Source organism: Bradysia coprophila (genome assembly GCF_014529535.1).
Source record: "Bradysia coprophila strain Holo2 chromosome X unlocalized genomic scaffold, BU_Bcop_v1 contig_173, whole genome shotgun sequence".
Taxonomy (NCBI): Eukaryota; Metazoa; Arthropoda; class Insecta; order Diptera; family Sciaridae; genus Bradysia; species Bradysia coprophila.
In genome coordinates, this window is record NW_023503302.1 from 4,117,156 (window position 1) to 4,144,363 (window position 27,208).

Genomic DNA, 27,208 nt, shown 5'->3' on the forward strand with positions numbered 1-27,208 from the left:
TTGGATTTTTTTTTATTTATGAATTTTTTTCTTGTCTCATTAAATACGATTTCTTTTCTTTTAAATATATTATTTGATAAAATTATCTAAAAATGTACGTTTTATTATTTTTCATTTTTGGAATTGCGGGTTGTGTTTTAATGTATTATACTCAATTTACTTTCTTTATTTTATTTATTATTTAATATTTAGGATACCACAGGATCTTTTCTGCCGGAAAATGAAACTATTGATCGTATTCCTCTAACTGATGTCTACAACAAAATATTGAACGAATATTTGATGTAAAAATATTATCTGGAATATTTTTTCGTTAAATTGTAGGATATATTTATAACGAAACACAGTTATCAATGCAGCACATATTTAAAGTAATCTTTTTTATTGAGGTAGGTCAGGAGCGACATTAGATCAACGAAAAGTGGAAAAAGTTCACAAAAAAAAAATTTCGCTGTAATTAACGCGATATTACACCATTGCTGTTTTAACACTTTCATTATGTTATCGAAAGGCGTTCTATGTAATGGATACTCTTGACTCTCATCCTGTTCTTATTTCCATCATTTTCATGAAATCGTAAAATTAAAGAAACTATGATTCTTGCGATTCTCCGCAAGAAATATAATGCCTTGTAGCAAAACTGGCCATTTATATAGATCATCTTCAAGATACGGTACTTTCAGACGTAACCTCACTTAAGTTTCGTTAAGTGTTTCGCTCATTCATTCATTCATTTGTATGAGATTTTTTTAACGTTGATTAGTTCGCGCAAACAGCACAAGGAGGGAAAATGACGTTTTACTATGTAAGCCATAGAGTTACAATCGATAGATGCCAAGGTGGCGCTGTCATTATTTGAACATGTCTGGTTTCCCATATAATTTTGTGGTTTCCCTTGATCGACAGCGCCCCCATGCCATCTCTCGAGTGTAACTCTATGATGTAAGCGAACTGATTCGAGTACGTAGTGTCTATTCGCAGGCGCCTGCCAATAGCCAAATTATTCAAGACACTATTGGCAGGCGCCTGAAAATAACATCTTCCTTACAAAATGCTATTGGCAGGCGAACTTGCCTGCGAATAGTGTTTTCCCTTTTACACAGGCTATTGGCAGGCGCCTTCCAATAGCATTTTTCCTTTCACAAAGACTATTCGCAGGCGAAATGACGTGCCAATAGCATCTACGATTCGAGCATACTCTCCATGCAAACGAAATGGGAGTCTACTCTCTCTTTCTCTATTGCTGTTTTTATAGTTTCATTTGGGGTGTTCGTATTACGACTCATGTAAGACTTTGTCCATCACAGTATACCTAGAGAATTTTACATACATGGGTGCCGCCTCGTACACATACATCCACACTTAAAAACAATTCCCTCGTTATACAAATTCACCCTAATCCCGCATTTAGGTGAAATATCTATTTCAATGCTTTGAACGTGAATAATTTCTCAAAATTTGTGGGTATTACCTTTACATCATCACTCGATCACACCTGACAGTGGTGTAATATCTCGTTAAGTATTAGAGTTTATACGAATCGCACTTCCACTAATAAATAAATTTTACAACTGATTATGGTAAAATCAAGCAGCGCAGTCCATTCAATACGTTATATTTATTAGAGTCAACAGCTGGCATAATGTTAGCAAGGTAATTTCTAATCACGAGCACGACTTTTGTAATTTTTAATTAGATTTATTGGCACAATTTTTTCGGCAAATTTAAAACGAAGTTGGTTGGCTGAGCTCAGTTTCATTATTCTTTACGGACGGCTAAGTCATCTGTTATCGACAACGGCAACAAAAATAAATGAGAGCTCTGACTCATTATAGCGAAATGAATGTTAATCTCTTTAAAATGCTTCGATCAATACTCAAACAGACTCAAACAATATTTTGGTCATATGTTTGCTTTCTGTCAAAGATTAACTTGGTAGGGCGAGGGCATGAGTATCCGAAACTATTTGGAGTTGGCTGCAAGTTTTCTCTCATTTTGATTATTCCCTGGACTGTTATCGTAGAGTAAACTCTGAGAAACTTTCCTCACGTTCACTGGTTTGCGTCAATTTTTTTTTTTTTCAATTTCAATCCCGCTTTTCAATTACCATAATCAACGATAACGTTCTAAAGAGGATTACTTTTTTGTAAGCGATTACGTACTAAAATTGAAAGGAAAAAAGAGAGAGGAAATTGCAGCAATACTTTGAAGCGGTAAAAAGATGTTTAATTAAAATATTAAAACAGAGCGTTTCTAACAGCAATAATATCAACTAAAAGGTCTAAACGAACCAACACATCAAGAAAGAAAATTTTCTTTTTTTTAACAAAAACATTTCATTTATGAATTACCTAGTCTAACAATGATGATATCTCTATGTTGCGCAACTAAGTTTGATTTCTTTACAGAAAAGAAACTACAAAACTAACAGTAGCAGCAAAAAATTAACAAAAAAAAGAAAATTTCAAATAAAAAAAATTTAATATTATTGATTTTGTGTTACGTATGTGGAATCAATGTAAAATTTTTTTTTTGATATTTTTGTTTGTTTTTGTGTTTCCTCTATTTTAATTTTAAATACGACTTTATTCGAAAAATTAAAAACAAAACTCGAAACCACAAATAGTCTTGCTTCGTGCCTATTTAAATGAAGCTGAATTCATAAAAATTCATGGAAAAAATGTCAAATTTTTACAGCCAATTATAACAATCTAACCCATTCTATTCATTCCATACACGATGTGGTCGTTATCACATCGTTATCTACATACACTTAGCTCAAAATCTTTATGTGCATATTTCTGGTACAGCTGCTTGATCGCCAGCTGGTGTTGTTCGTTCGCCGGTCTGTAGACCGATGTACTCGCTTCGACCAATCGAATGAGCGTGTATGTGTTTTGCGGCGGTGTCAAAACAAGCTGTGCACATACAAATTTCGGACCAGTGGTACAAACATGGTGTCGGAATGTTGATTTTCATGTGACTTGTTTCATTATATTTTTCCAGAATTTTTATGAATCGAATTTTCAAGAATGTGCCTTAGATTTCTGTTAAGCCGACCATATTATGTATTTGTATGGTACTGGTCAGTACAACTGAAGATGGAAACTAAATTTCTGTAAAGATTTTCTAAGAGTCTATCGGGAAAAACAAGATAGAAAAAATTGGACCAAATCTACGATTAATTCCAACCTATAACTGGGATATATACAGGTCATTTTCAAAAAAAAATGTCGTTTTAACTAATGCGAAATTTTCTGATTCAAATATTACTATTATATTTTTTGTACAATACGTGATTCTAGAGTCAGCGCGCTATTGAGTACATTTTATGCTACTGTCGTTACTGTTGAACGGTTTTTTTTCTTCTGTATTATAAACTATTTAAAGCTCATTTCTTATGCGTCGTATAAATCTGTTGCTGCTATTTCTTCAAGTAACATCATCAGAAGACAAACAAAAAAAATACACCAAAGACTGGGGACGGGGACCTAATTTATAGTAGCTTCAAATCATGCGAAATAGCCTCTTCCCTGCGTCTGAAAGCAGTAAATACGCACATACTTAGAGTATAAGATTGAGAGTAATCTGTTATAGGGCAGATTATGGTAGGCAAACACAGAATTTTATTTTACTGGGCAGTAAAATTCATTTCCCGGAATTTAGTGAGTAAGATTAATTCTGTAATTGTTTGGAATTTTGTATTTTGCCTTGTTTGATTGCAGTTCTTGCCTTCGGCTCAAATTAGAACCGTCACACTTGGCAAAACCAAAATTTACAAATGAGGACATAATCTACTATCTATCGTCCCTCCTACATTTTGCTCTTAGCCCTACGTAATCCTAAGTGCCCACTGACGATGCTCCTTAAATTCATTTTAAATTAGATAAAAACTGTTTTCCATTAAAATATTTATCCAACGCTGTTTCCCTCCTATAAAATTGTACATCATTTAATCGCACTATTTTAAATGATGACTCAAAACTGGCAGTTACGTTAATTTAATTTGTGAAAGCTTAAATAAAATCTCAAAAAAATATAAAATAATTGAGTTCTTTGGTATCTCACATGTAATACTATCAGGTCGTGGTCGATTATTTTATCTGTAAAAATCTGGTAACATGCAATGAAAAATCTTAAATTTTATTGATTCCTAGCCTACGAAATTAAGAGTGTCGGGAAAACTCAATATTATTCATTGGAGAGCGATAAAAATCCATTTAACTTTAATCAGAGGTGTGGTTTCAATTTGACCAACGCCGATCTCTGTGTGAGAAATTTCTTTTTGGTTGGGTTCACAATTCCTTTCTGTTTGGTTTTACAATATATACCTAATGCCAGGCGTCAGAGCCGCCTTCAGAATACTTTATTTGTAAGAATTTAAATTCGCTAACGCACTCCTAGCAATAAATTAGCCTTGGTCAGATGTCAACAATGAAGATGCGGAAGATCTCAGACTTTGCTAACACTTATAATTTAGGTGCGTAGGTGTTCGACCTCACCCATATACGATAGACCTTGTATTCTATTTCCCTAACTACTACTTTGATCTATATAGGCTTAGCTGACTCTGCAATTGGCTACGACACCATCAATCCCGATTAGGGGTTAACAATATCGTGGTAGTTGGTGTTCAGTTGTAATGTTTTATTTCATGATTTTTATTGAAAAATATCAATTGATTGAGATTCATCTCCAGTAAAAATGCTAAAAGCGCATTTGCTAATAATAATCGAAACATGCGTAGAACTTGAAGCAATTTATTTTATTCGAGTTGAAGTTTTCTATGACCGTTTGTTAAACTCTAAAGCATTTTGTTCGATAAAAATTCAATTTCATCGACTCAAAAGCGGTGACAAAATGAAAATCAATTTTTCTAAAAGCCCAATTTCGAGTAAGACATTCAGAGTCCATGGACCTTATCGTCCTTTGTCGAATTGCGGATGGTGATTTGTGTAATATTGTTATAGTTTCCAAGATGATGTCTACGACATTTGTTGTTGATAATTGGACTTTTCAGGCATGCCAGACCTTCCCACAAAAACATTCATTTTCAATTGCATTCTTCGTTGACTATAATATCTTTATTTTGGCATCAATTTGGATTTTGTACGATGTGTGACGGCTAACATATATAACTAGGGCTGCCCTAGTTAGATCCCTGCTAGTGTTCGAAAACACGTCGTAGAACAAATGTTTTTCACCTTGCAAATCTAAGGGTTCAAATCTCCATCCGCAATACCATGAGGAACGACAAAACCAGTGAGCCTGAGTTTTTTCTCCATTTTCTTACCGCTTAAGAGTGAAGAAAATAGACATTTTCGTCCGGTCGCCGCACTGTGTGGCTCGCAAACATGATAATATAGAGAATTTACATTAGGAATAAAATATTTGTTCTCTCTATCGTTGTTCCTCTCTCTCTCCTCTCTCATTGTGAATATTCTTGCTTGTTTGTTTGTTTTCTTTTATTTGTTGTATACTTCTGTGGGATTGTCAATTTTTGTAAGATAGATGTAGATTTTTGTTTGTTTGTTCTGCGTATTTATATATATTTTGGTGAAGTGTTTCTCTTTTCTCATTTTTATTTTTAAACACAAAAAATATAAGAAACATATACTCATGATGTATGTATGGTATATGTGTGTTTGTCAAAGGATGTGTATGTGTGTACAATATAGATTCTTTTTATATATAAGTAAATTAACAAAATAAATTATTTCAATAAAATTTTTAATATAAAAAATATTTTGAAAAATCAAAAAACATATTTAACGCTTAACGCCAAATAGATTTGGTATCGATTTTACCTTCTTCTTTGAGCCATTTAAATACTCTTTGTACATATCGGACCGCAAATATCTTGAATATGAATCACTTTTCATTAAATGGTATACATGCGAGGCAGCCACATCGAAGCACCAACGATTCGGCGCCCCAGTCGTGTGCACTGCTTCACGGGCCAATTCCACTGATTTAGAGTCTACATTCACCGGACACGGTGCGTCTGGACCGAGATACTCTTTCCAAATATTATTTACGGCTTCTTTTACCTCAGACTGCGGAAGGGCTTTCATTTGTTGCACCGATTCCCAAAACCTTGAATTATAGTTTGTGAATTATTGTTAACTGTACCGTCAGTCATATATTCTCCTTCAAGAGAGTCGATAAGTTTAAAGGTCAGCTTGTTTTTTTACAACTAAAAAATTGGTGCATGGAAGCATTAGTTATGGAGAGCAACAATAAACGATAAACTCTAGTTCCATAGTCTTACATAGCGAAGCAAAATGTATGTTAAAATTAATGAAGTAAAAGATTTGGAATGCAACCTGATCCAAAATACTATGATCAAATGATAAATACGAAAAATGTGGTAGTACAGTTTTCGCTGAAAAGACTTCCACCTAAGTTTAAGCTCTGTCAACGAACTTCAGGAAAAAGTGACTTGAAAAAAGCTTGTTTTTTTACAGTTCTATGATACACTGTCCAGTTTCAGAACCCTATTAAGAGTTCCACTAATGCTTGAAGTGCTTTGGGTGTGTTCATAACTGTCCTTAACTTTACGACTTTGTTTAACAATAACTGATAAATACGAAAATAAAATTACTTTAGATTCTCTCCGCTATACTCCTTTTCCAGAAAACGTGTAAACTGCTCACGACCAACTGGATCATTTAACAATTCCCTTAAATCAAATCCCCATCGTTTCACCCGTCTTAATGGCACATCTCTGCTGCTCATTTCCAAAAAGAAATAAAACAAGCATTTAGACATCCCGTTCAAATTGCCTCCGAACAAAGTCTCACCTATTCTTATCCACATCCCACAATTCCGTATTGTCTGTTATCCAAGGATTTGGCAATTCTGGTGACGTTAAGAAGTGATCGTACTCACTATATTGTTCGTAGTATGAAATTAAACTGGAAAAAGGAGAATAACACAACTTTTGCATTTTGCATTCTATATCAATCTCATCCGATATTCAACTTACGATTCTGCCACTTTGGACACTTTAATGGTTCGGCGTTCTAACTTCATTTTTCTTAACGAAATCAAACGATTTATTTGCTCGATGGGATTATTATTAACTGCCGCACCGGACGAGCCACTACCGTGACTGCTAGCTCCTCGTCGGTAAGCTTTCTTTATATCCATTTCGGTAGTATTCACACAACCCGGCATCGGACGATGAACGTCCCAAAATGCTCGCTCCTGTGAGTCGAGCACCTTCCGTTCAAGTTTATCACGCTTTTTGTCTACCTTACTTTGTGCTTCGGCCTTAAATTTACGTTAATTTTTATCGGTGAGTGGCAGGCAATTGTTGTTAACAGATAAAATGAATCTCATTTGCTCTTGTAAATGACTAACCTGCATAAATATAAACTCCCATTTTCTCGAAAACATTTTTTGAAGTCGAGCTAAATTTTCAGCTTCGTAATCAGCCAATTCTAGACGTGTCTTATTTTGCATAGTTCTTTTACACAAGTACACAGCGTAGTCAGTATTTTCAGGTTCCCAACAATTTGACGGCCAAAAGTAAGGTGTTTGAAATCTGAAAGTTTAGAAACATTTTTATTTTGTCCCATAATTACAGTCAACCTCTGAATCCTAAATTTGCGACCTTGATCCTAAGCCACATTTTCACTTAAAGTTTGCATAAAGCTCAGATTCGAACTGAGTCCGCAATTCCAAATGAGGATGATGTCGGAAGATGAGTTGCAAATTTTACGATGAATTCGGATTTTTTCTACACTTACGTGAACCACAGAGCTTTTTTGAAAGCTTGAAAAAGTTTACTAAAATGGAGGGTTCGAATTTAACCAAATTTTAAAAAAATCGTAGCTGGTATAAGCTTGGAAATAAAACTAGACAGAGAGCATGAAGCTGTACGTAACCTAGTACGAACCGAATAATTTATGAATATAAGTTGAATCTAAGAATACCAAAATATTCTCCCACTTGACCTCACACTTAGAAGAACGTACCCGTTATGGGTATAACAACATTCACATTAAACAGCCTTTAATTGTTAGGCCACCTTAACTTTCCATAATTCAGTTGTGGGCCTTCATACAGTCACCTGTCATTTTCTACATTGAAATCCATTTTTCTGAACAGCAAAGTACAGATTATTCAGCATTAACTTCCCCGGACGGAGGACGACTTAGCTCAGGGACTAAACTAAGGAACATCGCAGGTGGGAATTTTCCCACCTGCGCCCCCCGAATTCCCACCTGCGAATCCAGATTTCTCCGCAATAAAAATCATGTAGACCTTACTTAAAGTAATCCAAAAGAAACAAAAATTCAATCAAAAATTTGTAACATAAAATGTTCCCTATCCTGTGATTGAAAATATACATGAGTGTAGACCAAAAACCTTAAATGTCTTTGGATAACTCAAATAATTCTCGACGTATTTCCAAAAACTTTTTTAAATCAACAAAGAATCAAATTCCTGAGGTTTAGTTCGAAGATGGGCTATAACAGTTTGGTGGCCTTAGAGATATTCGCAAAAGAAGTTTGGTGTCGTTGCTTTAGAAAACAACGTGAGACATTTTCAACGAATTTCCAATATTTTTTTGTAATTCCTGGGGTTGAGTTGGACGATGCGCGATTTAAAAAATATTCCTAACAGAATATCTCTCTCTCCTCTTTATATTACGACAATTTGATGAAATTAATTTTTTAAATAATTGGATGCGTGGTTTAGGTTTTTAAATTGAGTTTATTTCCTAGCTTTCGGCTGCCATCAGTAGTGTTCATCAAAAATAAGAAAGAAATTTCAACAAGTGTGAAAGTCGCTTCGCTCGAGTTGCAGGGGCAAATTTTCAGGAAATTTACTTGCTAGAAAGGTCTTAGAATATTGACAATTTCAATGAATGAACGTTTCAGCCAGACCAAATATATGACATCTTTTCAGCGCCTTACTCTGAAAAATTGTTTTTAAGAAAATAAACGGAATGAACAATTTTTAAATAATCAAGACAAAGAACTGCTTTGAGTAAGACCATTTTATGATATTTTTGTAACAATTACAAAATCTATTATGGATTCGAAGTAAAGGTGGAATGTCCTTCGATGTTCTGTGGCTGATCTAGCTGGATGATAATTTTGTTACTGGCGACAGATGTTATGGTCACACAGTCCTCGTTTTGCCTACTATCCGCCGATAGTACGCAAAAAAAGGACTGTGTGACCATAACATCTGTCGCACAGTGTTCCAAAACGTTACTGCCACATTCATAAATCTATTTTTGACATCATTACGTCACTTTGTGACCTCTTTATGTACTGAATTACCCTACAGTAACAGTAGAATTTCGAAAAACCAAGAAAATTTTTTCTTGGTTTTTTGGGTTTTGGAGCCCATTTTCCCCTTGAGGGTTTTGTAAATTTTCCTTGTTAAATATAAAAATCCTAAGGACGTTGCAACTTGCATTGAGACACCTCAAGCATATTCCTTATGGTATTTTCTATGTTCCCCTGCCTCTCGCCTTCACTTACTGCTGCAGAAATGTTAGAGACAACGATTTTATTTCATGAGGCTTTTTTGACATTTTTTGGTTATTGATGAAAGTGTGGAATAAGAGATCTGTTTTACAGCGATTGGTGAGCAGGTTGGTTCGGGAACATAGACAATACCATAAGGTGTATGCTTGAGGTGTCTCAGTGCAAATTGCAACGTCCTTAGGATTTTTATATTTAACAAGGAAAATTTACAAACCCCTCACGGGGAAAATGGGCTCCAAAACCCAAAAAACCGAGAAAATTTTTTCTTGGTTTTTCGAAAGTCTACTGTTACTGTAGGGTAATTCGGTACATAAAGGGGTCGCAAAGTGACGTACTGATGTCAAAAATAGATTTATGAATGAGTTAGTAACGTTTTAGAACACTGTGTGTCGCCAGTAACAAAAGAAAATCTATTGAAAATCAGTCAGTCAGGGGAACTGACCCACCGAAATGGTGAGGCCTAGTTCGGTATAAGCGAACATAATTTCCGTTTTTATCTTCATTTGTCGCTTTTACCTCTTAAAGTCGAAAAAGTTTTGAAGGCGAATTTCAATTAATAATTGAAAAAGAGATTAATTTTCTAACTGCAGGTTCCGAAAACGGGGTGGCTTGTCTGAAATATTTTTTTATGACACAGAGGCATCTAAAGTTTGCAAATTTTGCATATTACGATGCTAATTGGCATAAAGATATTTTAATTTCTTACACCAACTACTTTCATATCGAAATTATTCTGATATACATTTCGTAATCGCGAGGATACAATTTCATCGAATGCAATCTATCCATAGTAGGAAATATTTTCAGAGTCCTATTCTTGTCTTTTTTTTTAAATCGTAGGTGTAACGATAAACTAAGATCAACGTTTAAGCGCATTTTTATTTTTGGATAATTTGGCGCCCAAATATGCTTTTTAAGCGCCCCTTGGTGGAATTTCCCACCTGCACAAAAATCCTTATTTTAGTCCCTGACTTAGCTCATCTTTGATGTCTTTGATCAGACAGAGAAATAATTTCTGGAGTTAGATTAAAGAATTTTCGGGGTCAGCAGCAAACAAATAGCGTACGAAGTCCTGGATTCCAATTACCAAATGCTTCAAAATTAAAAGAGTTGACAGAGATGTTAAAAGCGAGATACTTCAAGTGTAATAGGACTGCTTTTTAAAATTATTCGTTAAAACGTTGAGGATTTTGTGGTGAAGCTCAAACAAACCTATAAAAAGTCCCATCGTTTTTAACTGTTAGTGCATGATCGTCAATCGGAAATAAGTAGCCATGAGAAGACAGTAAATATGCTAAATGTAAAGCATCCGTCACATCTTCAACTTCTAAATTTTTCAATATCCACGATATCAAATCGGATCCAGTAAACACGGACGGCCAATTTCTAAATTCAAACAAAAAAATGGAAACAAATTTCGATCGGTTATTTCACTCATATAACATTTAACTGTAATAATGTAATAACCTCATGAAAGCCTTTACTGTACGTACGGATACACCGCCATTTTCTCCTTGCATTTTTTCAATTATTGCTTCCATCTAAAACGAATATAATAAAAATCAATAAACTCGTTCAACGATCCCCGTAGGCTTGCAAATTCGGGTCAATTTTCAATTAATTTTTTAATTTCGAATTACCTTCTTGTAAACTAAAATGTTAGGTGCAACCTCACTTATTGAAGCTGTCGGTGCTGTCAGTACGTTCGACTTTTTCGTTAATGAAGACGACGCTTTGTCTGAATTTGATTCTGAAGTCATAGTTACCATTTTGTTGTACTATAGACCTGTAAATTAAAATGTTTTAATTTATTTTTTAGTTCCTTATTTTACTGCAGCTGTGACCGCTGCTAATTTTTTCCTATTTCGATTTTCATGGTTGATAGAACATACTTGACTGCAAAAATATTCCTATACATGCTAGCGAGCGGTTGCATTTTCACTGTCGCAAACAGTAACGTAATAGTTATTTTCCTAACGTATGCCAAAAAGCCCTTTAGCATAAGTTAGGAAAAACGTTTTTCTTAAACACTAGTTAGGGAAAGTGTATTTTACCGCACGCTTGCTTTGCTTGTATACTATTGTGATAGCAGATTATGCACATCTACACCTACTAGGCATATAACTGACAAATCGTCAAAAATACTTATAGATTGAGGAATTTGTTAATGTATTGTCCGTTGACAAGTAGATCGCCACCGGTTTCTGGTGGGTTTTTATTTTTTCACGTTATTGATAATTTCAAGATATTCTAATTGAGAGTTTACGCCGATCGCTTGGGGGAAAAAGGACTTCACATGGCACAAATTAAAGACTTTGGACATATGTTTGACATTGCAACGTACATAGATCAACTTAATTGCAAAGGCCACCGAAACATCGTGCTTCCATCTACATAAAAAACACATACCGAACGAGCCAATCTTAATCTATTGTCGATAACAGATAAACAATTTTTGCACTAGAGTGCGAGATTATCGTTCTATACGGATAAAAATCTTTCACTTCATTCACTCTACTACATTTTACTAAATGAAACCACATTAATCGGGGGTCATCGCTTATTATTAACTATTGATTGAACATATGAATAGCCGTTTCTGACAGGGTCAGACTAGCTACTAAAAGGCCCACCAGGCAATCGAATCAAACAAACAAACAAAATCGAAAGGCACAACAATATGAAACTTTCATACAGAAATTAAAAAATCCCAGTAACAGTAAGGCTAGTACGGGCCTGGTTTCTTAAAGATTAACTATTATGCAAACAGAAGACCTGTAAATTTTGTGAAGTCTCTTATTACTGCCAAATTAGAACATTATATCCTACAGATCGTTCAACTACGATTCGAATGAGCAATCACACCTGCAATGTTGAAATTTGAAGGCTAATTCTAAACAGTAAAAGTAAAAAAAGTTGCACTTTGGTGTGTCCCTTTTCTCAATATTGTATCCTTTCACATAGAGCAACCATTTCACTAGTCTGATACTTCCGTTGGGTTTTTCTTCAAACGATAAATTAATGAAATTTCGTCGTACATTCAAACAAATAATGTGTAAAATTATAATGAATAGCAGAACGACTGCATTTCACTTGAAAGCTTGAAAACACACAAAAAAGACGAAAATTTAAATAAACTTGGACCAGAAATAATTAGCTTTATAATCGCTGTTAGTCACTATAGCGTCGCGATAAATGGCACAAGAAGCGTTCCTAATGATATTATGGGATGAAATCACAATTTGTATAACTTGTGCAAAGTTAGTGGAATAACTATAAAAACGAGTTGCAAACTTTTTTACTCGTCAGTTTGAGTATTCCACATTAAAGGGCAAGGAAAAATGAAATTTTCAACAATTATTCCATTTTTCAGTTGCATTACGATCGCCACATGTTACCGTAAAAATTTTTCCCATTTATTGCTTCGCTAAACAAATTTCTGAATATTTTTACGATGACTTGGCAGAGTGTAAATGGACTGCATGTGAAGGCAGATTGATGAATGGTGATGAAATCTGTGGCCATTACGGATATGCTGTATACACAGGGAAACGGCGAAGAGGCGATTGTAATTGGGATGCGGAGGAGAAATTATGTTGCTCAAAACCTCCGCCAGTTGGTAGTTTGCATACCGCAAATTGGAAATAATTCTCTTTTCGTTTCAATATTTCCGATGATGTTACAGCCTGTAAGTGGTCATCATGCGAAGGAATATTTAAGAGTGGCAATGATGTCTGTGGAAGAAACATAATTGGTCATTACACCGGTAGAAAGATTAAAAGCGATTGCAAGTGGGATTCAGCGAGAATGGAATGTTGCGACAAAGCCCCAATGAGTAATATTGGAATCATTGAAACAAAAATTTGTTAACGAAAATGTTTCAGGTTTGGGATGTAAATGGGTTCCAACTTGTTTGTTAGAAAGCTACGAATCTCGAGAAGCTAAGTGTGCCAATGAATTTGGAGCCGAATATATGCCCACAAGAACTTTGCGTTGTGCTAATTTATTTGGCGTTGCGTATGAATGTTGTCCAAGCAATATAGAACAAGAAGAAAATTTAGTATTCGATGAGACACATTGAGGCATTGAGGTATACGACGCCAAATTTGGATTAAACCATACACGTCGCACAAAACTAAATTTTCTTTTCTTTTCTCAACCATTTCTTAGAGTTAGAAAAGTCGGTAACGAAAAAGGTTGCACTCAATGTTTAGATACAAACTACGTGTACCAAAGGTGAGTGAATTTCTAAAAATGTGCAGGACCGTTGTCCTCTAATACTCCACGGTGAGGTGAAGTAATTATCAATCGATCAATTGAAAAAAATTCTTAAGTTGCACAATACCCATGCAATATAGTATGCAATACTCACTTCAACATTTTCATTGGAATTGGACATGGGTATAAGTCTTTATTTTATTGTGGTACGTGAAGGAAGTTGATAAAGTCCCAATCTATTTAACTTGTCGAAAACATTGTACTACTAATACAACATACTCAATCGAACCGTTACGACGAATAGTTCTACAACGACTATTTGAACATCAAATCGTTTAGCTGTTCAATATCAAGAGAGTGCATGCTACGTTAAAACATCCATTAACACTTATTGAGTGTATTGTGGTAAGAAGTTTTTAAGTCAATACTGGGCCTGAAGGTGTTATTGTAACACGTTAAATTGAAAAAAGAAAAAAAGGTTTTCGATAAAAACTACAATTTAACAACCACAGATTTGGAGCAGAAAAATTATTGTGGTCTTGCAGTGATGATGGTACCGTTTTGAATCAAAGCCATGATTGTAATGAAATTTGCCTACTTCTGAGCAAGATTTTTTTTATTTTACCATTTTGTGTCCTCTTTCTTCTAGTCCAAAAAACTCCAAATGGTACTGCTCTACGCGAAATATTAACGGAGTTATTCACTCGTTTAACCAACAAGATGAATTAGAACGACGCACCGAATTCTATTACAAGCCTAACATTCCATAATCCAATGATTAAAGTTTTAAAAAAAACGAAAAATCGATGCCCAAATTTGGTATAACTTCTAATCGCCCAAAACCACTTACAGTGTAGGTGTGACGCAAGTCCTGTTATCCACTTACAAAAGAACTGATATCGGTGTTTGTGACGCTTACAGATTCGACACGCAAAAAGATATGCGTCACAAATGGCAGCTGATGAGGGAAGCACGCGAAAATTTAATCAACAAAAAATTTACCCGAAAAATTTTAGAAAGAAAATTATAACAAAAAAAAAATTGCGTCATAAGTGGCAGATGTTGAGGAAGGAAGATTTTTAAAATTGTGAAATATTTAAAGAATGGAATTCAAACGGAAGAAATCCGAATCATCTGCCACTTTTTGACGCAAATTTTTTTGCTATAATTTTCTTTCTACAATTTTTCTTTCAAAATTTTTGTTGATTAAACTTTCGCGTGCTTTCCTTATCAGCTGCCATTTGTGACACATATCATTTTGCGGGTCGAATCTGAAAGCGTCAAATACTTGGGTCACACCTCCACTGTAAGTGGTTTTGGGCGATTTTAAATCATTTCAAATGTGTCTGGCAACACTGAATTGTGGAATTGTCTCTTTCTCTCTCGATGCCGCATTTAAAATATGTCTGACATTTATGGATGAGCCCTCAGAACTAAAAGCGACATGCGATCTCAGGAAGGAGGAAGAATTACACATCTAGTGCCTAAAGAAACATTTACCACTTTGCATAAATAACAACTACAAAATTGGTCCTATCTGGCTGGATCTGTATACGAATCTCGTTTTATCAATCGGTTAATAAACATTTGATTTGTGAACCTGAAATAATAGCCAATAATGATGATAAGACTTATGTAGTTTTAGATTCTGTATCAGATGCTGTGCAGTTTGGAGTGCTCACTCCATAAGATTTATCTTGAATTAATTGAAATGTTAAAAGCTGTGTTGGTTATTAATATAGTGAACATCATTATGGGGAGTTTAACCTTTAAGAAACGTCAAAAGTATCGCAGCCAAATCTATTACTTCAATATGTTTATCATGAATTTTGCTATATATATGCCACTAGCCAGAGCACATCGCTTATTCCAGTCTTTATCGATAACAGATGATTTGCCGTTAAACGATGGGCTATGCTTTCTTATCAAATCAGAAAAATTGGCAGGTGAACCAGTGAGAAGGCGGAATTATCGAGTGACTTACAACTTTCAAGATAGTCGTATGTAGACTGCCAAGGATTTCTTGTCTACATATACCGAATGACTCAGTTGAATAACTTGGCGTAGATTAATTGTCTTCACTTTTATACCTTCGCAGTATGATTGAATAAGTTTACGACAACGTAATCGCCCAAAACCACTTACAGTGGAGATGTGACGCCAGTCCTGTTATCCACCTACAAAAGAACTGATATCGGTGTATGTGACGCTTACAGCAGATTCGACACACAAAAAGATATGCGTCACAAATTACAGCTGATGAGGAGAGCACGCGAAAGTTTAATCAACAAAAATTTTACCCAAAAAAATTTAGAAAGAAAATTATAACAAAAAAAATTGCGTCAAAAAGTGGCTCAAGAGCTTAAAACGCTCACAGTTCCGAAATTATAAGCTTTTATGAAAATTCCTTCACATTAATTTCGAATTACGTCCTTGACATACCCTGAAAATTTTAGCCAAATCCAAAAGTTTCGTTGTAACAGAAGGACAAAGTAACAAAGGTTGGTAAAATTCATATATTTCAAAATGTATGGAAATCTTCTTCATACAAATTTTCAAGTTTTCAAATTTAATATCTCGGCCAAATCTTAACCTTATGAGGCGTGTGATAGCTCGTTGAACTCGTATAAAATTACGTATAAAATAAGTGGGCGGTAGTAAGAGCGAAGGTAGAAAAGTCAAAACAATTGTGTAATATGTTCCTCAGTCAAATTTTTCAATGTGAACGGACTTGCGTCACGACCCTTTGACTAACGTAGGGCCATGATTACTCAGTTCTACGGGAAAAAAATGTTGTCAAATTTATCATTGTGTACGGTCTTGCGTCACGGCCCTTCACTAACGTAGGGCCATGATTTAGAACTTTAATAGACTCATTTCGAACCGTTTATTTATAGCAACAAATTGCTTGTTATTTAAACGATATAACTGCCATGGGTACGGGACAATGAAAACTATTACACCTTTGGTCGCAGCAGTTCATAGTTCACAGCCGCTATTGTCCTAATAATAAATCAACATTTGAAATAAATGTGTTGGTAGATAACTGTATATTAACCATCATCAGCAACAGAAATGAGAAAGAGAGAGACAAAATTTCATAAAACGCAGTCAAGATGAAAGTTTTCAAAACTTTCTATTATAACACGCAATTCGTTTTTCATGCCTAATTTATTTCCTTTTTTACGTTTTTTTTTCTGTCTATCTCTCCATATGTAATAGTAGACTACAGACACGTATCATGACCATATTTTGTCGAAATAAAACTACTAAATTATGGAAGGGGTTTTCTTTCTGTGGATTGCCTAGATGCACAGTTGATGTGAGTTTTGCAAAATATAGTGGAAACAGACACATATTCTTCGACCAGTCGCAGTCGTTCTCTATATCATAAACTTTTAATAGTGGTTCCTTGTCTGAGTCCTTGAAGAAATGAAATTTTCCTCGAAATTTTACCCTGTTTCAAGGTTTACTCTATTTGACACATCATCAATGTTCTACTACTATGCTAGTTGCGTTGATCAATGAAATCGGATTGGGTACTAACAAAACTCCATACAAATTTTCCCTTATTTTTTGACCATTTGAATTTTTACACATGCTATCTTCAAATTCTCAAATTTTTTACATTTCTGTATCAGTACAGATATGTGAGCTTCATTTAGTAAATGTTGACCTCAGAATTTCCAATGACTGGACATTTTTCGAAAGTATTAAGTTACTCATCAACAAAATTTAGCAAAATGGATCATAATTCTTTTGGGTGCTTTTTCCCCAATTGTTTTTTTGTCGCTGAAACCACCTAGAATTTTGCGCCTGGTGGTCTTCCTTCTACCGAACTCTGTTTCCTAGAGAGTGAATGTGCCTCACTAGGGAATGTGTCTTTCGCTCACTAGGGAATGTGTCTTTCGCTCACTAGGGAATGTGTCTTTCCCTCACTAGGGAATGTGTCTTTCCCTCACTCGTAAAGAACAAGGCCATACTATACACGTGAAATAAGTTGAGCCATCGGATTCTTTTACTCATCGGGATACGTGATGTGAAATTCCTTCACTGGTATAGTAATGTACTATTACCTATCTAGGGATACAGAGGGATTCTTTTGAAAAACAGCCTACCGAAATCGGACGCATTTTCTATTGGAAATTTTTATATGTACCTAGAAAGGACTTCGACCCTAGAAGCCAAAACCACTTTCAAAAAAATTCTTCGAAGCTTGTGTGGCTGGTAAAAGGTGAGCAAAAACCGAAAAATTGCAATTTTCTTACAAAAATTTCTTCAGTTACACGAGCCGAACAGGGTCGTGTGGGGTGTCATTAGAAAGGTTATCACATGTTCTATTGAGCCGAATAGGGACTTGATGGATTTAAAATTCATCCACACTGAAATATGTGCAGTTGAAGTTTTCAACCGAAGACTTACACTGTTCTTACAGAAATTTCTCGAGGTACACAAAACGTACATGGTCGTGTGGGGTATCATTTGAAAGGTAATTGTATGTGCTTTTGGGCCAAATAGGCTTTTATGTGGTTTGGATGTGGTTTCAAAAGAATCCCTCTAATACATTTCCCACAGACTATGATTACCGTTCGTACCACGATTACTGTTAGAAACCATCATACGATGCTCTCTGTTTTAGTATCTGCTTCAAACGGATAGCGAAAATCATTGGACACTAATCACAACAAAAATTGGAACACAAATATATGTTGAATTTATGAACATGAAAATTGGTTGATTCTCTCGTATAACTCGCCAAAAGCAGTGTAATAAGATTAGCTTGGAGGTAACATAATTTCTCACAATGAATGATAACATGAATTCTGATATTGATTGAACCAAAAATATACAATGAGTCGTTTCCGGACGGTATATAAGGTTCGATTAACTCTGATATGGAGCTACCCGCCCAGCAAAAAAAAAAAACGCTGTATAGCGTACTTACTAGCTTATCATTTTTTTTTTCTTTTTTTTCAGAAAAATTCCCAAACGTATACTAAGCTGTGTAGAAAAACTTATTAAAAGCATTGCTTTTGGTACACATCATCGTTAAGCCATAATATTGGAAACACATTTTAGCTGTACATATATTCACATGGCGATCGTTGACGTAGAATAATGCTGATGAGATAAACGGCAATAATTAATAGTGGTCGTTAAGCTGTGTATGTGTTAAATTGGTATTACCCTCATTTAAGCTGTTTCACGGGAAAAGTGTGTTATGCGTGTGGTTATGGGAAAAGAGGCCTCTGCTCGAATGATCCATTTGTTGGGATGTAAATAAGTACTTATAGTCCAAAATTACGAAATTTTGGGAGGGAACAACAGAGAGAGTGGAGCCAATCAAACTCAAATATTTTGAATGAACTATTACGACCACTAGCGTAATTAGCACAAAAAATAATCATGAAATTCCTGAATTCAACCATTAGTTAGCTTTCAGCTCGATATCATAGTCTAAGTCTATATGGAAGAAACGAATCATAAAACTCAACCTGACCTGACGTTCGCTGTCATTAACAGGTTTGTGGCTTTATGCAAATTACGTACATGTTTGGATGATGAAGGTATCAAGGATTTCGTATGTTCCATAGAAAAAAACATTTTTTTATATGGAAAAATCGTACTTAATTTGTGTACAACTCCTTAAGATACCTCCAAGTTGATAACTAAAGCCGTGACAACAAAAGATCTCTGTGGTGCCATAAATTATATGACAATGAGTGCGCTTAATTTTGCTGCCGCCGTGGTTCTCTTAACCTGTCCTTTCAGGACATTGTCTACTCAACAACTAGACGGATAGCTGACGTAAATATTAGAGTTTCATAACTGTTATGTCATATATAACGTATATAACATAATGTTATGTAACCCTTGGAGATGTACACTAGGGCAACGCTACCTCCTCGCAGCGCTCAGAAGCAAAAGATAAACTTTATAGCGAACCGTGGCCTTATGAGCCATTTGTAAGGTTGTTTCAGTTTCTATTTACAAATTAAAGACGATAGCAACCCATAATTAAAAGTGATGCTACGGTGTGAATGTGAACATAAAGTACATAAGAATTCATTGATTCTCGTCCACTATATGAATGGCTTGCATACATAAATTTTGAATTTTGTAGAATAAAATGAACAAACGAAAAAAACCCTCAAACTTTTTTAATATCAAATTAAAATTTATTTCTACAACAAGGACACTGGTTCTATTATAAAGCATAAACAGTTACCATGTCAAACATACAGACTACAATAATTGTGACTTTTTAATTAGCTTTGAATCGAAAGCTATATATAACAAGGAAAAAGAAAACTTCTGCGATGAATTTAGTTCAATAATAAATAAGAAAAGAGCGGTCAAATTACGAACATGAAATCTATTTTTGTTTTACAAATTACAATTTTAAAGTTAAAATGTTTTTATAAATGCGATAGCGAGTTTCCCTCACCACAGTTCCATTATAGTTAGACAGAAAATATTATCAAAAACTAAAAATCAATTAGGGCGGTTCAGTTTGAAGTATTGGCGAAAGTACAAACAGTAAGCTGAAGATCATTGAGCCACCAAGCTCAGCTTAGTGAAATTGAGACATAAATTTGTTTCTTGCAGCCCTGATTGCAGCCCTTTCCTTCAGCTCGGGCTGCAAACCTCATACCTCACAAAATAAAAAGATGTAAACAAGGACATAATCTAATGTTACTTGAATTGCCGACCAAATGGCCATTTTCGAAATGGAAAATGGTTTCGGTATCGATTTCTGAACCGAAAGAGTTTCAATAGTACAATAATTCGACCACATGGAAATGAAAATGAATATAATTTCATCCCATTCATTCGGATTTGATTTGATGAATGCAATTATCGGCTGTAAGCAGATGGCATATTATTGGAAATTCGTTTGGATAAAATATTATTTCCACCGAACACATTATCGGTTATCTTAGTGAGTTGAGCAAAACTTGGTACAAAGTTGGAATGAATTTTCCTGAAAAATAATTTGTCAATTTCCGATCAGTCCGTATGTTCATTACGTAGGAGAGAAGCCTCGATGGAAAATGATGTCATCGAAAGAACATCATATTTGAGAGAGACTGTTCTCAATCCCATACATTCACAAAGTGTCACAAACTCTTCCAAATATTGGATTGTCATTTTACCTTGATACAAACGTCCACATACTCTCCGAATAGGGACTCTATTTAATCAACAAGAAACGTTTTGTGTCAATATCTATTTCCTCAATGCACTTCCAGATTTAAGCTTGAAAATGTGACACAAACAACGAAGTCTAATTTACTACCTGTCGTCAATAGTGTGAAGATTCATTTGTTTGGAAAGATGCACCGGTGAAGGGTGACACGTTTTTCCACACAGCTTCACCTTCAGAACATTGAGAATATGCCAACATTACTTTTCCGAAATTGCATCTAAGGAATAGTGAGGACATCAAAAATCATTGGGAACCACCGGAAACTTGTAAATTATCAAAATCAAATTGCATCTGGAAAATAACAGAATTATACTGAAATCCAGATAATCTCTGTGAATCAATGTTCCCATTCGACAAAATTATGAAAATTCCAGTGCAATCCAAATCCAAATTAGCATTTACAATGAAACAAAATTCAGTGAATTATCTGTTATAGACAGCAATGACAAAGACAAGCGTTGGTCTTCGGTCTTACGCCGAATGAAATAAAAGATTTTGCATCAGAGATCAAACGAAACCGATTTTGGTGACAAACAAAGATTCTTGACAAATTTTAAAGCGAAATGTTTTAAATTTGATTCAACATCCTTGTAACAGTTCATCAAATGCGCGCCATCTCTTAATTCGTTTCGAGTTTATTGTCCGCCCCATGCGAAAGTAGATTATTCCCTTGACTGAAAGTCAGGGTCTTACGCCAGAAAATACCGAAAAATGTCTGTAACCATACATGTACACTTTGATTGAAAATTTATGAAATGTTATGAAAAACGTTAAATGTCTGTAACCGTTTTTTCTTGTGGGCAGGATAACTCGAGTAATTCTTAACCAATTTCAACAATTATTTTTTAAATCGATGTGGAATTAAATTCTCGTGGGAGAATTTGGAGAATCTGGAAGTTATTCCAGAAAAACCTGATTTTACACTGTTGATTATAGCCTCAATCGAAAAAGATTGCTTTGATGAAATTTGATTTGTTGAGTAGTGTGTGTAAATCGTATAAGTATGTTTTCGATAATGTGCATGAAACGAGTAGTAAGAAAAATTTCGTCAGTACATGGCCAGCCTCTAACCGGTAAATATCTCTTGTTAGTGAACTGCTAACAACTTGATAGTTGACTAACAAATCTGATAGTTGACTAACAAATCTGGGTGTTAGGGAATTATTATTATATTATTATATTCGAGCCCGCTGTATAACTGTATAACCTTACCACTCTTTTTAACAGTGGCACGAATAATATACGCATAGCATAAATTGGGATCAAATGTAGGCATTTGTATCAGTGATGCTTCGGAAGTTCAACAATGAAATCGATCAACAATATATTTAAAAAAATTGTCAGTTAGTTATTACATAAACGTTTGTTCCCCGCGAAAATGATACATTAAATGAATAATATTTTCGGTGAATTTCTTTGTTATCAAAGTTGACATACACAAGAAAAATGAAACTTTCTCTCAAAAAAGTGATGCACAACAAGCTCATTGGCAGCTTAGGTGACTAGAAACGATGGATTTCCTTACCCGTTATATCCTATAACCTAATTCTAAACTTGTCGAATAGACCGTTACAGAAGCTTTTATTGCTCAAAAACACACTTCTGAGTCTGTCTTTATCACGAAATTACATCATGCATAATGATTTACTTTCGCAGCAATGAATGTAATCTAGTATTTATCTCGGGCCTAATTTAATTCAAAAATAAAATGCAAACCATCGATCCATCCTGAAAGCATTACCGAAGCAAAATGTTAGTAATTTCCAATGAAATTTATTTTTGATAGCCGTAAAATAAAACAACGTTCGTTATTTAGAGCTGGGTGTATGCATTAAAATACGTTCCAAGACGTTAATGGTATAACGATCAATAAATTTCAGTTCAAAGGCAAAAAATAAACACAAAACTATTATTACAATCATAGTTCATTTCATAAAAAAATGGAGTAGTAGAGTCATACCATTGATCATTTTGTGTGTATGGGAAAAAAAAGAAAAGGTCATCAGCCTAATGTTATTATTCTAAGAAATTGTGTGTACAAACAAATTATTATGACTACGAACTATGAAACAATTACATTTAGATGTATGTTTGTATAAATTAGTACTTATATGCATAACCCAGCAGTGTTAACCCGGAGTAGGCAATTATTTACACTCCGCTTTTTTTGATTCGTTACAATAAAATTTTCTTCCATTCTCTGTTTTACTTTCTTTAAGTATATTTCCATTGTGAGGTAAAATATCGTCCATTAAACCGTGAAAAGCAACGAAAATACAAAATACAGAAGAGAAAAAAAAATTATAACCTGTGTGGATACGGATACGGTTATTTACTATGAGGGCTATATATCTCCTTTACCTTATGTATATTGGCACGATTTGCTAAAGATAGAAAAATCAATAAATAATTGAAAATCTCCCTTTCCGAATGTTCCTATCCGATCTGCCGCACACATACAACCAACTAACCGACCAACAAAAAAAAATTGTATGGAAGAAAAGGACTCACAAATCACAGAGTCGACATAATAAAACATACGAAAAATATAAACTGGCAAGTCGTAATATTGGAATGATATTGCTGAGGCCGATGGATAGACATGTTTTTTTGTTCGGAGGATCATGTATCCGTGTTGTCAGTCTCGCGTATGTGATTTCGTATGGTTTTCAGTTTTTTTTTTCTTCGTCTTTTTGTCAAAATATATTAATGTTCCGTTTGATGTAAAAATACAGACATAGAAATATGTTTTAGTAATTCGGTCTTTGGGCTTGGGGAAATCGTTCCTACACGGGGACATTGAACTTGATTTAACTCAATTTGTTACAAAATAAAAATTTCATCACATTTTCGGTCACAATCGTTTTTAGTTGATGTTATATCATAATAACGTCGATGTATGGTAGGGTATATAATACAATACACTAACTGATTAATATTAAATTTTAACGTCGAAACAAGAGGCTTCAATTTATAAACATATACGTGTGTGTCACATGTTGATGGGGTAATATATTTATGCTCTGAGCACATCACATTGAAACATCATAATCGTCATTCCAGGATATACTTTTACTATGAATTTTATTTTCTCAAAACAAATGAAAGAGAAAAGAAAGAGGAAACAAAATTGAAGCGAAAAAGGAAGTTTTTTTTACTGTTATCTAAATAACCCACTCACCTAATTAGAAATTGCCACTATACACCACCGTCAATTATGTCTCTCGATCAACAAAACTGCAATTTTCTAATTAATCTCATCATTTTTATGTGATTAAAGTCTTTCTCCACTTGATGTCATTCATCATTGCCATGCATTATGCATGTGTGTAGTATTTAATACGGAATGCAGATTTAAGTTTTACCACACAATTCTTTTTTTCATACTTGTACACGATATGATGATAAACCCCCATCCATACAGTTTATTAGGGTGCACTGCACAGTACATAACATGGAGAGGTAAAAAAAGTTCTCTTCTAGGTTCACTTGAACTGTTACTTGGTATAATTTTTCCTGTTCGTTTTTTTTTATTCTTCTTCTATTTTTTGTGTTCTATTTTTTGCACTTTACATAATAGGAAACTCACAAAACTGGAATCCTCATTTAAATTTTGTGTTTTATTCGTTCAGTCACAACTTCTGGTATTATTCAGACAATTATGAAAATCTTCACACCGCAGTAAAGGGGTGCTTTTTAATGAAAAATAAAATTTAAAAAAAAATTCTTTGCACTGATATGAATGACAAATCTTTTTATTTTTGTTTTTTTTTTTTCTCTATATGGTGGACACGGATGGTAGCCTTTTCTTTCTTAAATTTTCGTTTTTCACGGGAAAATCCAGAGAGAAGAGAAAAAGCAGCCCACACATTTTCGATTTTCCTTTTTTCTTTCCAAAAAAAAAATAGAATAACTTTGTTGCCGAATCTTAATACACTTTTGCTCCACCAAATCCACCAAATTTTATGCTGTTTTTCTTTCGTTCTAAACAAAATGTTACGTGCGATTAAGCGAACATTTGTTACTGATTTATAACAATTTATCCCAAAGAAACAAATTCCCCGTTTTTATTAAACTTTTCAACACACCGAACACACAAAAAAATATTAAAAACAATCAACCTACTATGCGCGATACATAGCATCCTACTACTGCCGCTGAATCCGACACAACTCTCCAGCTGAACAATTATTGGTACTTTGATAGTAGAGGAACATTTGTTTAAAAAAAAAATCCGTATCTCTTCTTCACCTAAAACGATTTTTTTTTATGTTGAAATTTATTTTACTTTGCTCAAAACGATAGTTTACAACCGGTCGGGATGCATAAACAGATAAACGAACTGTTAATAAAATTAATTTTTATTATCACTTTAATTTTTGAAAATGTAAATTGGATGCGTAATTATGTGTAGTTCGGAACAGAGTGGTTTTTGTACAATGTACAATCACTGTAAGAAGAATATCCCGGGTGAATTGGTGTGTATGGTGGATATATGTGTGTATAAAATGCCCCGATCTTGACAGTTTTCCAATGTGGAAAATGTGAAAGGGACATTCGAACAGCACCATCTATATTTACTATGGGAGTTTGGTTACTCGTTTAAAAAGTATGAACAGTAGACAGGCATCAATAGTAAACAGAAATTTTCAATTAATTTGTACAAAACGTTTTTAAGCCCACAGGCCCAGGATATGGTATCACTGGGATTGTGATTGGACGTTTTTTTTATTCTTAGATTACAGCGACGTCAACGGACAAATTGCGAACTATAAAATTTTGTTTTTAGAAAATTTTCGGTTGCTTTTTTAAATGACCCCTAAGTTTCAGATATATAACTGAAGAATTAACCAAATGATTCGTAAAGTGACTGTTAAAACCTCATTTTTCAAATGAATTTGATTTCCAACACTATATCATGAACGTTAACCACGACTAAATTTCATGCAACATAGACTTGTACATGCGTAATAGACCGTTTGAAAATGCTATCTAATTCATACGGTGTAAAACACTGTATGACTGTCCCCATCAGGAGCACAATGGAGAAGACTGCTCTTTGGAGAGTCTATTTATAAATTTAATTTTGGAAAGATGAGTCGCGGAAATCCGTAAAATTCGTCACATTCTGATGAAATAGCATAATCAAAAATTAGCAGGATCTCAAAAATGAAAATTTTGAGAAAATCACGTAAGGAAAGTTCAAACACAATTTTGTAGAAGTTCACCAAAAAAAGAAGATTTCGGAAAACGTACCTACAATGTTACCCCAAAAATCATTCTCACCAAAAAAAAAAACTTCTATGTTCATATCCGTGTAATGCACATGCGCCCAACCAAGAAAATATTAACGATCAATTCTGTTAGTGTATTATATATTTGATGTGATGATGGGTATGGTTGTTGGAAATTTGTTGTTTTGCGAGCCATGTTCTATGTACCTCTAAATATGCGCTCTTTCTCTCCTCTCTCCATATGGAACGATTGTACAATGTATGAACATGAACAATGTCTTGCCTATATAAGTATGTACACTATGTCTCTGTTTATTTTCTGTGAAATTGCAATGCATACGATGTAAAAGAGGATGCAAGTTCAAAATAATATAATTATGCATCTGCTCTGGATAAAGTCAACGAACAATTTATTGTCTGAATGCCTATTTGATTTTTTTCAGACACTCACAAAATCTTTCCTTCACATTTTTCTTTAATTCGACGAATTTTTTTTCTTTAAACTTTGTTCAACTCGGAATGTTTGTTGCACACTTGGGCATTAATATTAAGAGTATACAATAGAAAAAATGTTGAATACGGTAATGAATGTTTGAGGAATCTTTGTTGAGGGTCTGGAATATGGGACGCCTGTGAAAGTATTTTTTGTAATATTCCGTTTGTCTGCATTGTCTTGCAACACTTTGAATATAAACTACATCAGATTTTCACTGCTTTGAATTTTTTATAATTGTCCGTCCTTCCAGACTTCTTCCAAATCACAACATGACGAAAAACATTGAAATTTCTCATTAAACAAAACTACTGTATATTTACAGCACAGCGATCAGAACAGTGCCTACATGAATTTTCATACATTTACGCACTAGTGCGTCAAAGTGACATTTGTACAAATCAGGATCCTCCTCATGTATATAAAATCTTGTTCCTAACCAGTGCCTAAATGCAATTTTAAATTTCTGACTTGCGCTAAAATATTACATCGAGTGCGAAGTAGGTTATTAGGCTCTAGTGGTGAATCTCGCACAATTATGACT

General features: G+C 34.4%; 2 protein-coding genes and 1 long non-coding RNA gene across 3 annotated transcripts; 2 read left to right on the forward strand and 1 right to left on the reverse strand.

The window, feature by feature from the left end:
- LOC119068244 (regulator of G-protein signaling 7) lies at positions 1-25,580 on the reverse strand. Its single transcript, XM_037171775.1, has 10 exons — positions 24,119-25,580; positions 11,150-11,295; positions 10,977-11,050; positions 10,722-10,895; positions 7,366-7,549; positions 6,989-7,275; positions 6,804-6,917; positions 6,605-6,730; positions 5,808-6,096; positions 1-254 (listed from the first exon to the last, which is right to left on the reverse strand). The coding sequence occupies exons 2-10, from the start codon at positions 11,276-11,278 to the stop codon at positions 189-191; spliced, it is 1,443 nt and encodes a 480-aa protein (XP_037027670.1). The 5' UTR covers positions 11,279-11,295; positions 24,119-25,580; the 3' UTR covers positions 1-188.
- LOC119068259 lies at positions 12,830-13,643 on the forward strand. The gene is made up of 4 exons (XM_037171799.1): positions 12,830-12,908; positions 12,976-13,128; positions 13,195-13,344; positions 13,394-13,643. The coding sequence occupies exons 1-4, from the start codon at positions 12,851-12,853 to the stop codon at positions 13,588-13,590; spliced, it is 558 nt and encodes a 185-aa protein (XP_037027694.1). The 5' UTR covers positions 12,830-12,850; the 3' UTR covers positions 13,591-13,643.
- On the forward strand, positions 13,699-17,005 carry LOC119068272. Its single transcript, XR_005086122.1, has 2 exons — positions 13,699-13,745; positions 16,625-17,005. It is a non-coding gene; the product is annotated as an uncharacterized LOC119068272 (long non-coding RNA).
- Positions 25,581-27,208: the final 1,628 nt, after the last annotated feature.

What these genes read in the sequence shown, in the direction of transcription:
- LOC119068244 (XM_037171775.1), bottom strand. Translation starts at nt 11,278, where the DNA reads ATGGTAACTATGACTTCAGAATCAAATTCAGACAAAGCGTCGTCTTCA. An exon ending in ACATTTTAGTTTACAAGAAG is followed by an intron (nt 11,051 to 11,149) that starts GTAATTCGAAAT and finishes TATTCGTTTTAG; the next exon opens with ATGGAAGCAATAATTGAAAA. An exon ending in TAAATGGCTCAAAGAAGAAG is followed by an intron (nt 255 to 5,807) that starts GTAAAATCGATA and finishes ATTTTGTTGTAG; the next exon opens with ACATCAGTTAGAGGAATACG.
- LOC119068259 (XM_037171799.1), top strand. Translation starts at nt 12,851, where the DNA reads ATGAAATTTTCAACAATTATTCCATTTTTCAGTTGCATTACGATCGCC. An exon ending in CTCAAAACCTCCGCCAGTTG is followed by an intron (nt 13,129 to 13,194) that starts GTAGTTTGCATA and finishes ATGATGTTACAG; the next exon opens with CCTGTAAGTGGTCATCATGC. An exon ending in TTGCGACAAAGCCCCAATGA is followed by an intron (nt 13,345 to 13,393) that starts GTAATATTGGAA and finishes AAAATGTTTCAG; the next exon opens with GTTTGGGATGTAAATGGGTT.